We start from the raw sequence: 12,998 nt of genomic DNA on the forward strand, positions 1-12,998 counted from the left end.
CACACACACACACACACACACACACACACACACACACACATTCTCCCCCAACCCCTCCACAGAGAACCCTACAGACCTTGCTGATAGGCATCTGTTGACTGATTCATTGATGCCGACATTTGGTGACTAGCAGTCCCCTCTATCTCTGACACTGTCCTGGTTATCAGTGTGTGTGACAGGGCAGATTACACATCCAGATACGACTTGAATGGGATATTTTAGTGTTTTCATTCCCTTCAACTACACAACAGTAAGACTTCATCCACAATTCTTCTTACCTTTTTTTCAACCTCAACTCAACATGCAAGCCCCAAATGTACTGAGTGCTATAACTGCTGAGTTAAATGCAGAGTTGTTCTAATTAGCTTCTGAGAGATACAGGGAGAAACTGACTGATTATACAAACATGTTTGTTAGTATGTGTATGTGTGTGAAACATTTCCATGTGATAGAGGCCTGTATAACTGCTCCTCTCTAGGCCTGTGCATCTGTAAAGGTTCAGATAGGGGAATGATCCTGTCCCTGACTACGCTTTATTTATTATATATTTCATATAAAAAATGCCTCAATTTAAAATTGTCCAATCACATGAGCTTTTGAGATCATTACAACATGGATTATAATGCATAAGGTTTATACATGTGTGTATTCTTGTACATATGTATGTATACATGTGTGTCTGCGTGTGTCTGTGTGTGTGTGTGTGTGTGTGTGTGTGTCTGTGTGTGTGTGTGTGTCTGTGTGCGTGTGTGCGTGTGTGCGTGTGTGTGTGTGTGTGCGTCTGTGTGTGGCTTGGTTGGGAAGAGAGTTGGGTCTCGTACAGTTGAAAGGGAGGGTGGTGGGGGAAGGGAGGTCGTTACTGGACCACCTGTTAAGTTAGTTTGACAGACAGGTTGGTGTGTGCTGTCTCAGCAGGTCAGGGGGTGGGGGTGGGTGTTTGGTGTTCGTCACAGGGTAAAAGAGACGATAATAGGTGAGAGAGAGGAGGACAGGAAGTCAGACCATTCATTTCATCTGGTGAAGGTACAAACATAAATATAGATGTAATATTAAATATAGTTTATGGTTTAAACAGATGTTTGAGCTGACCCGATTGGACTGACAACAACAGTCATCAAAGCTCCAAGTGCACAGTGGATTAATGCGTTGAACATATCATTTTGTTTTGTGTAAGAGTTCCTGTTCCACGCACATAAGAGGGTGTGCATGAGTTGGTAAGTATATGCATATGTGGTCACCTGTTTGTTGGATGATTGGGGCATGCTCTCATTTTTTTTATGTGTGGTTGTGACAGTGACGCCATTGCAAAGTATAGGAGGAAAAATGATGTCATGTTCCCTCCCGTTCCACATGACTACCCCCCACCGGTCTGATGAGCACCTGTTCCCCCCTTCTTTCTTCCCCTTCCTGTGTCTGTCTCTTTGTCTCTCACACACACACACAGCTGAAGGTTTAAACATATTCCAATAATGTCTGAAGTATTTTGTTAATTCGGTTTATTCTATAAAACAAAAGGATCCGTAGTGTCCATGCTTAGTCTAAATGTCATGTCCTAATGGATTTCAGGTTGTGTTTGTCATATGCTTTTTGAATGTCCATGTACTTATAAACAATCACCTTGTATATAAACCCTGAGCTTTGAAATGTTACACTCTCACAATACACAAAAAAATATGTCAACATCAGATTGGCACTACCAGGGGTGGCCCGTGGCATAGGCGACTGGGTAGGACACAAGATAATATGCCAGAGGGGCGCCACAGGGAGATTACTTTTCCGGAAGTGCGCCCTCTCACGACAACTGCAGGCTTGTGTCGCCCTTCCTCTCTGCTAATGAGCTATAGCCAATAAAAACATTCCATTGCTAGACGTAGCCTCTCTGCTGTGTGTGCACCCTACCCCTTCTGAAGAAAGTTTGCGGGGTTGCTAACGTCTTTTAACAAAGTGACTGGATGTATAACCCAGGAGTTCTCAAACTTTTGGGGGCCTGGGATTCCTTACAGGGGACAAACATTTCCAAGGATGCCCCCATAATCAAAAACCCTTATGATCAGATGTCAATTTAGTTTGACTGGCAACATGGCTCTGTTTTCTAGCACCTTAGGACACATGATGCATTTTGGTCTCCTATCGTTGTTCTCAATAAAACCAAACTCGATACAACTGTTGTCATATTTTCCTAATTTGAGTAGTTTGGGCTTAGAGTCACTTGAGGACTGACTCAAATATTTCTCCATGCTTGCCAGCTAGCTGGCTGGCTAATAAGCCAAGCTAAGCAGTAGCAGGAGCGGTTTGTTGCACTCTGAGTGAAGTGAGTGATTCATGACAGATTGATATGATGAGTAGCTATCAGAGCTCTACTGGCCCAGAGTTAACATGGGTGGGAGTAAAGGACACAATATGCTTGTTTCATTGGCACAAATGGTCCTCATCTGTAGATATGCATTTTTTATTGATACAGGACAATTTTATAATTCATGGCAAATTATCTCACAGACCCCTCTGACTGTGGGTCACGGACCCCCAGGGGTCAGGGGACACTAGTTTCCAGTATAATAAAGTCAATAATGTAACATTACTAAAGCATAGTAACATTGTTCTCTGTACATATTCACACATTTACAGCATATGGCCATTTATAACATATTCGTAATGATCCATAGTAACTGAGTAACAAGTAGGCTGCTGTGTGTTCTTGAAATTTAAGCATCATTAGGCAAAATCACACCTGTTGTAAGACCCCACTCATGTATAGAATGAGTTTGCCTCCTAGTGGACAGTTGGTGCAAGTACAAACAAGGCACATATCCAAAGTCATTACAGCACGAGAACATTCAGGAAATCCAACCTGGCATGGACACCTGGGATAATTTACTGGGACGGGGGGGTCAAGTTTCTATAAGGACTGCTTAGACATCTTGACATCTTGTCTCTATTCAGTGCAGTCCAAATCAGCATTCTGGAGTCCTTAGTGAGTGGAGCAGTGGCGGTAAGTCCCTCACTACATTTACATTTAGTCATTTAGCAGACGCTTTTATCCAAAGCGACTTACATATGTGCGACTTACAATGTATACACATTTTACATTTACACTGATGGCACACTGCACATCAGGAGCAATTAGGGGTTCAGTGTCTTGCTCAAGGACACTTCGACAGGGAATCAAACTAGCAACCTTCTGATTACTAAACGACTTCTTTACCTCCTGTACCACTGCCTCACTACATACATGACACTGAGCAACAGTGTGTGCCAACACTGCAACCATTCTAAAACATTTTTCTCAAAAGATATTTTGAGATTTCAGGTAGTTAAGGGCATTTTAGAGACATACGTATTCTTTCACATTAGAGAGTATGTGTGAAGAAAGAAGTGGCAAACCCTCAAAGATATTAAAGATATGTCCAAAAAAGCTAACTATCCACACTGGGACTTATCTCTGACATGTTACGGGTCAACACAAACACAAACCATTCTTCTCCTTTCCAATGCAACTGTAAGCAAATAATAGACATGAAAAAGACAAAAATGCACTTTGTTCTACACATATATCGAGCTGGGTGTCCAAACCAGAAAATGTTATGCACTATAGATATGATCTAGCTAGCAAATACCTTTTGTACATGTTGTACAGGTTGTCACTGCATTTTATCACAGTGAGTGGTAGGTATGGATTTTGGCCATTCCTCTGTACAGGCCTCGGCTGCCTGAGTCACCTTCCTTCCCTCTCCTCCCCTCTCTGATCTCTGTGACAGCTGACGGTCGCTGCTTTGAAGATCCTGCCAAGCGGGACACGGCCCAAAAAACACGCCACATCTGGCAGGTTGGTTTCCAAAGAGCCCTCTAATCATCCATCCATCTCCCCGGAGACAGAGCGAAGCTAAATAAGTGCACACCTCCAGCCTGAAGACCTGGGTGTGATGGATGAATGTGTTTTAAGCTTTTAACAGTTGAGGCTGAGACCTGATTACACCCACATATTAATGATTCAGAGTGCGAGGCACAAGTCAACAAAATCACTGTGAAAAAGAATATGCACTCTGCATAGGGTATCACTATAAAACACATACTCACATATATAAATGAATATCACTTAAGCTCACTTAATATTTGTACAAATTATTAGATTCTGTGTTTAGCAAAACTGCCCCCTTAATTGAGAAATTGACACAAACATCACCTTAAATTCACAATATGCAGTTGTTGGTGATGGAAATTACATATTTTAATGTGGACCTCCATTTCCAAATTACTCTGTAACAGCTTGGGTATTACGTGGATATATCCCCTTCAGCTAATTCAGCTTCCAAAAAAACAATCATATGTACGAATACCCGTGACTAACTGAACAGAACATGGAGAGAGAGGAGGCAGACTAACAGTTTGTTTTCAAATCTCTTGATAGTGTTGCAAACGAATACACAATCTCGTAAATTGCCGCTTTAAAAAGATGATTCATTGTAATTCCTGTGTATCTAGTGTTTTTTCAATATAATTTTCCCTGGATAGTTAATTATGTACGTTTTTAGCAAATCTCTTTATTTTGAGGGTAAATTACTACCAAATATAAAACACAATTATTTTGACAGCCATTAATAACAAAATAAAGGACCAGAAACGATGGGATGACAAACCATGAAGTGGACCCAATTAAGCCATTTCAGCATTATCTTGGAGCAAGCCACCAAATCTCTCTGTGCATGGCTGTTGCTGTGCAGTGGAGCTGCGATGTGCTAAATTGCCCAGATAATTACAAGAGAGCGGCTGAGTGAAACACAGGGGTTAACAAGCAAAGCATAATCGCACAGTGCAAATATTCACTCTCATAATTACACAGAACATATCTGATCTGGGCTAGGTAACTAATTGACCCATGTCAATTTCCCAAGGGCTAATACCTTGCTATTAACACAGTAATTTATTTGGATATTTAAATTGCATTATGCCAAGGCTTAGTGAGGGATTTCAAGAAAACAAAGACAAAAATCTGTGAGGCTTACAGCATCTCTTTGCTCCAGTCTGGGAACAAACGGTGCAAAGTACAACTACATTTACAAAGTAAATACAGTTGAGCTTACGAATATAATCTTGATATAACTTAATTCTTTACAATCTAAACTTTTTTTCAGAACAGATTCTCAGATTTGACATGCACCTTACATGTAAGTAATAGGAAAGAAAAGGATTTATCACATCCACGAAGGCATGATCTAATAGTGCATCATAATATCACAACAAAATATAAAGTGTATAAAACAAATGACTTGCATTCACACGGACAGGTAGTACATTTTATAAATATACAAATACAAGAAAATGAAAACAGATAGTTCCAGCCTTACAGTGGGTTTAATTGCAGCAATCAAAATGAAAACTGAAACTTGTGTCTCTGCAGCCAAAAGGGCAAAAAAGTCAAACTGTTTGGGATATCCTGCTTCACATTATGCCGTAAGACATATCTTCACACCGCTATCTAGCTTAGGGTCTGTCCATTTAATAAATGATGATCAGACCAAGGGGAAAAAAAACACATCTGTTGCAAAGCCAACAGATGTGGGCACTTTAACGCTCACTCTCCATCTTTGTCCAAGTCCGAGTCTGAGTCCTGCTCAGGCATGGCAGAGCTGTACCACTCCGCACTCTCCTGCTGCACCAGCACCAGAGCCTGGGAGGCCCCTTCGCGTCCACCGTCCGACTCCATTGCCTCCAGCTCGTGCCCCTGGTGCTTGCGTTTGGTGTGCCGCCGCAGCGTGTTGCGCTCCGCAAAGCGCATGTGACAGAGCGAGCACTGGAAGGGCTTCTCACCCGTGTGCACCCTCTGGTGCCGGAGCAGCTCTCCGGCCTCCCGGAAACGCTTGTTACAAATGGAGCACATGAAGTTCCTCTGGCCTGTGTGGATGTGCTTGTGCCTTTCCAGGTGGCTGGAGCGCTTGAAGGCTTTGTCGCACAGCGAGCACACGTGGGGCTTGTTCTGGGAGTGGGTGATTGAGTGTCGCTCCAGGTCGGACAGGTAGTAGAAGACCCGCGGACAGTATCGGCAGTAGAGGATGCGACGGGGACAGGTGGAGGGAGACGACGGGGAGAGATCGTTAGGTTGGTTGGTGGGGAAGATGGGGTTGCCAGAAGGGGAAAGGGGGGGTGTTGGAGACGACGAGGAGACTTGTTCATCCTGTGAGGATGCAGAATCTGATGCATTTTCAGATATGGGCACAGATTCTTCCTCTGGTTTTGGTAACAGTTTGGCTTTGGGACTCTGGGGTTCAGAAAGGTCAGAGGTCACCACAGGAGAAGAAGGCCCTGGGTTTTTAGGGGATGAGCAGGAAGTAGGTGGCAGCTCAGGGCTTTGTACTCTTCTGCTTTCAGGTGAGGGAGTTGGTCTGAGCAGGGCTTCTCGGAAAGACTTGGGTGTCCAGCTGTCTGACTTGTCAGCATTGACATGTCTGGTGTGACTTGTTGAACTAACATTACTTGCACCAGCAGGTGAAACAGTAGCAGGTATAGAGGAAGGACTAGCTAGCTTATTTGATCCTGAAAGGTTGACAACAGGGAGATTTGAGGCCATCACAGATGATCCTAATGGAAGTGCAACAGAAGACATGGATGAGATTTGTGAAAGCTGGCCTGAGGAAGCATTGAGGACAGGAAACTGGGTAACAGACGTTTGAGTAGAGGACACAGGCAATGAAGACAGAACAAGAAACATGGGCGTTGACTGGGCGTTTTGGGCAAGAGTCAGAGGGAGTGAAAGAGCCATTAACCTTGGATTTGCCTCACCTGAGGAAGAGGAAGCTGCCTGTAGCTGAGAGGAGGGGAGAAGCAAAATGGGTGTATTTGATGTGCTGTTTGCCATGACCTGAATGGGCTGAGAAGGTAAACTAGACAATGCAGGTAAGACAGACAGTTGAGATAAGTTAGATAGGACAGGACTGGATTTTACTGCTGTGTGTTGAATACCAGCTGAGGTTTCATGTGCCGGTATCGTAGAAGACAAGTTACCTAAGAACACTGAACTGTGTGACACATTTTTTTTGGAAAGAACTACTTCTGTCACTGTTGACGAGGAGCAGGGCTGGTCTTTATCAACTATTAACGTGGAGTCTGACAGTTCTGTATGCTCCTCAGTGTCCATCTGAGGAACTTTAGTCCCATCTGGTGTGAGTGTGTATGGCACCCCTTGAATATCGATAAGGAGCACATCCTCAGCAATGGCGCCATCCAGTGGAGCTGAGAGGGAGGTATGATCAGAGACTTGTATATTCACCCACTGCATTTCCCCAAGCTCACAGGAAGAGTCATCATCTTCCTCTACCTCTGGCTCTGTCCTTATATCTGCAATCTCATCTACCTCCATTAGTAATGAGCTTTCATATTCGGCATCATCCCCTGTGATCCATACACATCTGTCCTTGAAGCTCCTGTCCCTCTTTTTGGGTAAGCTCAAATCAAGTGCCTCCATAGTTTCTTCAAACTGGTTTTCTTTGACAACGCTCCCTTCCTCAACTTTAAAGCAAATAGCTCCCCCTTTCCCTGGAAACTGATGAGACACCTCAGTGTCTGTTTCACTTGCCAGGTTTGTATGATCTCGAGTCCTAGCCATAAGGTTCTCCCTTATCACCGGTTCAATTTTAACCTTTTTTCCCAATTCCTGAGTGCTTGTTACAACAGCGTCATCGAATCCCACCATGACTTCTTCTTTCTCCTCTTTAATACGCATGGCGAGATTGACGTCAAAGATCTTACAATCACTTGAAGACCTCATTACTTGGGTTGACAGACTCTGTCCCAGCACTGGTGACCTCGTCAAGAGATCAGAAAGACCCTCTTCCATGCCTGTCTTTTGGATTGCTGGATTGTTTATTTTTGACAAGGAATTATTGGGCTCCATTTTAAAGACTAAAACACAGTATTGTGTTTGAGAACCCTATCTTGACTGGCTTCTTTGCTAATCGCAAAGTATTACAGCTCTGAACATCAGGTGCCTCTTTGACATCTATGTTCATATCACTCCACCGCGAAATACAACAGCCAGTGTTGTCCGATATATCCATATAAACCTTTCCAGAGTTTTCTTTGGCTCTCAAGATTTTTTTTTATTTTTAATATATAAAATCCAGAGGCATTAGGTGTTGAGTGCTTTGGTTATACTAAGAGAGTGTTTCAGATTGCACGGTGATCTGCAACACCTCTACCGATGTAAAGTGTTGCTGCCACTGAAAATTCTGCCTCTTCTGTAACCTCATCTCCAGGAGAGGACTTCCAACTGAAGCAACAGCCGTTTGACATCTAGGCCAAGGCCTCTCCGAAGGGACATCCTGTGACTTCTGAATGATGTCCATTGGCCCCTTTTGGATATCAGCAGGCTGTGCCATCTCTGGTTGGTTTAGGTCACCATTCCTTAACACCCCTGTAGTAACTTATTGGTTCCATTCAAAACTGTGCCCATGAATCTGAAAAGTCAGAAAAGATGAACTTTTTTTATAGCATTGCAAAACTGTGCCAGGTCAATAAAGCTGGTGCTCGCAACAAACTTTACAGTTATTCACATACTTCATTACAGATCATCTAAAGCTACTGATTTTCTGAAGATAACCCCTTCTAATGTACCATCTATTAAGGCACTGTATATAAAAATGTATATCAATAAAAGTTAAATGGGCTTACTGACAAAAAAACGAATCTAAAATTGATATATTTGTAAGAGCAACATTATGTGGCACACTCGTAGAAAGTAATTTTATAGGGCGTGCCATTTTTGTTTTCTTTCAACAAAAGATAAATCATAAGTAGCCCATTAAGCAGACGAAAGCTGAGAGATAGCACAGGTTCAGGAAGCATTAGTTGACAGAGTAATGTGGTCTCCCTGCTGAGAAAAATGGCTATATTGTAATATACATCGCATTCTAATAAGTCTTAGAATAAGGGGTTACCGGCTATTGGTCGTGGCCTAAACCTGGTACAATTCTGAATCGTTGTGTAGCCTCCGTTTTATATATTAGTTAGCCAACATAATTAGTTACAACAACATGGTAATATGATAGCCTATATGTTATTGTGAGCGCACAAGGCCACTTCCACAGCCTTTAATGTGAAAATACCTGCCTACTCAATGGTACAATGGTTTCCTGGTTTCATCAGGCTAAATGCAAGCGACACCAACATGATCGCAGAATTATGAAACTCTTTCTGGAGAAAATATAAATTTTAACTCTAACAGAGAAGGTGTCCTGTTACATGGCATCACTTATTATGCCAATACATTCTACAAAATCAATCAAGGTAAGCATCATAAATAAATCGTAACAAGGTAATAACTGCCCAAATAGTTTACTGTGTATTTAGTTTTTCTCCTGTAGCCTAAAGGAGTGGATGTTTAATAGACTATGCATCTCGATTTTAGCTCAAATTTTGGGAAATGTGTATGTTTGTGGGTCACACAGTGCAAATTGAGAGTGCCGAATAGACAGAATTGCTGTCAAACAATAGGGTTTCACAGTCATGACTCAAAGGTCTGTCACCACAACGAATGTTTCTGGCTGGCTTCCTTACAGTTAAAAGTGAAAGGAAATTGTCTGAACAGTTCCAGTATCAGCTGGTAGCCTAATTAACTAAATAATCCAGCAGTCATCTGGCAAAATGACAGGCGAGGATACCACGTGGATTCAGTCGAGCCTAACAGCAAGAAATGTTACACTATTCTTTGCTAGCATTAGGTTATGCACAGACAATTGGACACAGACTGACTAATCATAGCTAAAAGGGTAGTCTACGTCGTGCACACCTACACGTTTGATCTGCTGAGGGTTCGAGTGACATTGTAACATTGTAGCCTATAGCCTCGCCTTAGCCTTTCACAGACTCCGGTCATGTTCACTATCGACCCAATCAAAACCTGCTGGCGACTAACTATCTTCATTGATACTTGATACGATTATCATCGTAACTGGCGCTGGGTTTGAGTTTAGATCTCGATCATGTATAAAGGAAACACAGCTAATTCGCCTAGGTAAAGAAGGCGACATGGACAGACGCCATTACGAGTCGGAGGTCCGATCCCATTTCAGGTTTTCACCTGAAACAGCACATGACTATTTGTGCATCTCACTCGAACCCGAGATATTGAATAATTACAACAAGACCATTATTCGATTCCTATAATTCTCACATGAGTTACATATTCCACAATTTGTGTTGCTTTCGGAATGTGGCCACCACAGACATTACACTCGGACCTTCAACCAGCCATTTTATGTGCAGCCTACCAAGGGTTCGAGCCGGTGGGAACGTTTGCTACACAGCTCGATCCGAACCCGCGTTTGTAACTTTCTAACCCATCGCAGCGTTGACTGAATCAACTACATATCAGAATTAAGAAAAACATATCCAGCGCAGGTGTTGTAGGGTCTCGTAATACTTTGTGTCAATTTGAAAATTAATTTGAAACTGCTTACTCTCCACGAGAGTCTGTCGTTCGCATAGGCTCCGGCTCACTCGACCCTCAGATACTTCCGGAAGACCAAATATGAATGGGTGACCGAGGAGCACTGCTGTGAGCTAAGAGAATGGGAGGGGGGATATTTTGGTGTCGCAATTTTCTGTGTCCGACAGGGATACATTTTAGCTGCTACTGCGTACGTGCTGCATCAAAACAATAACATGTTTTCACTCGTTGACATTGAAAAGACTCACGTAAACGTATTTTTATAAGACGGATAGAGTTTCACATATCTTTAAAACACTCCAGTATGGACATCGTTGTTTATTGCAAACGTGTTCTATCAATACACAACATTCTCAAGCTTCCAACTTGATGCGTCCTAGACGTAACACAGACCTTGAATGGTAGTGTAGGCTATAATGTGAGATAAGTAACGGCATATGAAGACATCAAACCTTAAAGTAGGTTATAGACCAGTCAAAAAACATTGTTAGAGACTAACAGAGTCGTGTAAGGCCAATCTGCGCCACAAGTACACATGACACACAGCCTCAAGCATTTGAGTTGTCATTGTAGGTTATTGAAATGTAGGCCTATGCAACAGATACAATTCGAATTCTGTTTAAGAACAATGTCAGACAGGATGACAGGCGATCAGACTGCCAAACAAACACATATTCAAAGACATCACATTAATGGAGTAAACAATTGACATATTTTTTGTAACAACACTTTTACATTACATTTATATGGAGGAGGCTATTATTACAGAAAATCAGTGTAAAAGTGTAAAAATCAGTGAGAAATGTTATTCATCCTCTCAACTTATGTTAGGTGGGCTTTTCCCACCCCCATCCCCAATCCCATTGTAATTTTCCCCAAGTGTGAGAGGCAGGTAAACATATTGATTTTCTGTTTGCACAGGCTGGACATGTCGGGCAATATAAACCAATACCATGAGTATTGTTATGTCACAGGTCATTGAGATCCGCAGGGCTACATGAGTCAATTTCTGAAACAAGCCGATGAGGGAAGAGTTTGTACTGCAGCCATGTGGGTTCTGCAGAAGAGAGAGAGAGAGAGAGAGAGAGAGAGAGAGAGAGAGAGAGAGAGAGTGAGAGAGTATTCTCAGAGGTTGCATGTAACCACCACTATTACATAGTATTTGTTGGAGGCACACTACAGAAGAAACCTTTTCAGATTTATATTTCCAGATGATAGCAAGGGGCTAGGGCCTTACCCATGTAGCAGCTTGGTGCTTGAAGCTTTCCATCGAAGCATGTTTCCATGGCAGTGTAGCTGCACTGTTTCCGTGGGTGTTTGCAGAAAAATGTCACATTTTCCCCGTGTTGAACGACCCCATCTGTCACATCATACGGCCAGCGCTTAGGCCCAGCAATTATGATCCTGCTACGCTGAGCTGGAATTGGACAGCGTGCTACAACGCGGGATGTCAGAGAAAAACATTTGTTTAACATAAAATCAACATAGTGTCTGAAAGTTTAAAAAGCAATTTGCTTAATTATTATCAGGGATATGAAATAAGGATTTTATGATTTACAGAAAGGTAGGGTGTAACAACTTCAATCATTTTCTGAAAAAAATTCTGAACTGACATGAGAGGCATATCTGGGTAGTTCTATTACTGTGTGTGTATTATGTTTGCACTTGGTAATACTCCTTACCTCGACAAAAAGGGATTGTACTCCAGGTACCATTTGACAAACAGGTGACACGATTTGGCCCATCTAGAGAGAATGTTTTCTTGCACAGGTAATAGATGGTGTCATCTACATCATATTCCTTTCTTTGGACTGCTACAAGGTAGCCATTTTCTACTTCCGCTGGAGGGGGGCAGAACATTCCTGGGAAAGTTACATTGACAGACGGACAGACAGACATATAAAATGAGAGAGAGAGAGAGAGAGAGAGAGAGATAGAGAGAGAGAGAGACTAATGATTTGGTGCAATCACTGCTGCTCAGAAGTGGTTTTGTCTCATAGTGAGGCTGACCACATTACCACTGTAGAGATAATGGTAGTTATCTGTCACTTCCAGATGATGGCAGTAGGGCACCGTCAGTAATGGATTTGCTCAGCCATTTCAGGCTGTCCTTTCATTATGTGCCAACAGGAGGCAATATAGGGGATCTGTACAAGTGCAAAACCCCTCTGCATACAATTCACATGTATACACAAACACACACACTTACTCTGCCCACTCACCCACCCACCCACCTCATCTTGATCTGAGCTCTCTTATTTCCCCATACTAGCACTTGTCATCCATTTGAAAGTCTCTCCTACACACGTATCAGTAGAAATGTGTTCATGTGTGCCTCTCTATCATCCTCCTAAGAGCCAATGTATAAGGTTGACGTGCACACATATAGATTCACACACTTACGTTGACAGATGGGATGAGGGTCTTGCCAGGTCTGGTTAGAATGACAGAAATTCTCACTGTTTCCAACCAACACATATCTGCTTATTGGAAAAGAGAGTGTTGGAGAGGCAGAGAGGAAGTGCGAGAGGGAGAGAGAGAGGGTGGGAGTGAGTGGGAT

At 42.6% G+C, this 12,998-nt stretch overlaps 2 protein-coding genes across 2 annotated transcripts in view; both read right to left on the reverse strand.

Annotated features, from left to right (window-relative positions):
• Positions 1–4,518: 4,518 nt before the first annotated feature.
• On the reverse strand, positions 4,519–7,967 carry LOC105894967 (sialidase). Its single transcript, XM_031576316.2, has one exon. It carries the CDS (start codon positions 7,883–7,885, stop codon positions 5,570–5,572), a length of 2,316 nt encoding a protein of 771 aa, XP_031432176.1. The 5' UTR covers positions 7,886–7,967; the 3' UTR covers positions 4,519–5,569.
• A 2,774-nt stretch (positions 7,968–10,741) lies between these two features.
• ntd5 (ntl-dependent gene 5) overlaps positions 10,742–12,998 on the reverse strand; it is a 7,286-nt gene continuing 5,029 nt past the window's right edge. The window contains exons 5-8 of the mRNA XM_012821240.3: positions 12,842–12,918; positions 12,121–12,300; positions 11,676–11,873; positions 10,742–11,495 (exon numbers count right to left, since the gene is read on the reverse strand). Of these exons, the coding sequence (XP_012676694.3) occupies positions 11,407–11,495; positions 11,676–11,873; positions 12,121–12,300; positions 12,842–12,918 (544 nt within the window). The 3' untranslated portion in view covers positions 10,742–11,406. The remainder of the gene's footprint in view (positions 11,496–11,675; positions 11,874–12,120; positions 12,301–12,841; positions 12,919–12,998) is intronic.

Source organism: Clupea harengus, chromosome 11 (assembly GCF_900700415.2).
Source record: "Clupea harengus chromosome 11, Ch_v2.0.2, whole genome shotgun sequence".
In the NCBI taxonomy this organism is placed as follows: Eukaryota; Metazoa; Chordata; class Actinopteri; order Clupeiformes; family Clupeidae; genus Clupea; species Clupea harengus.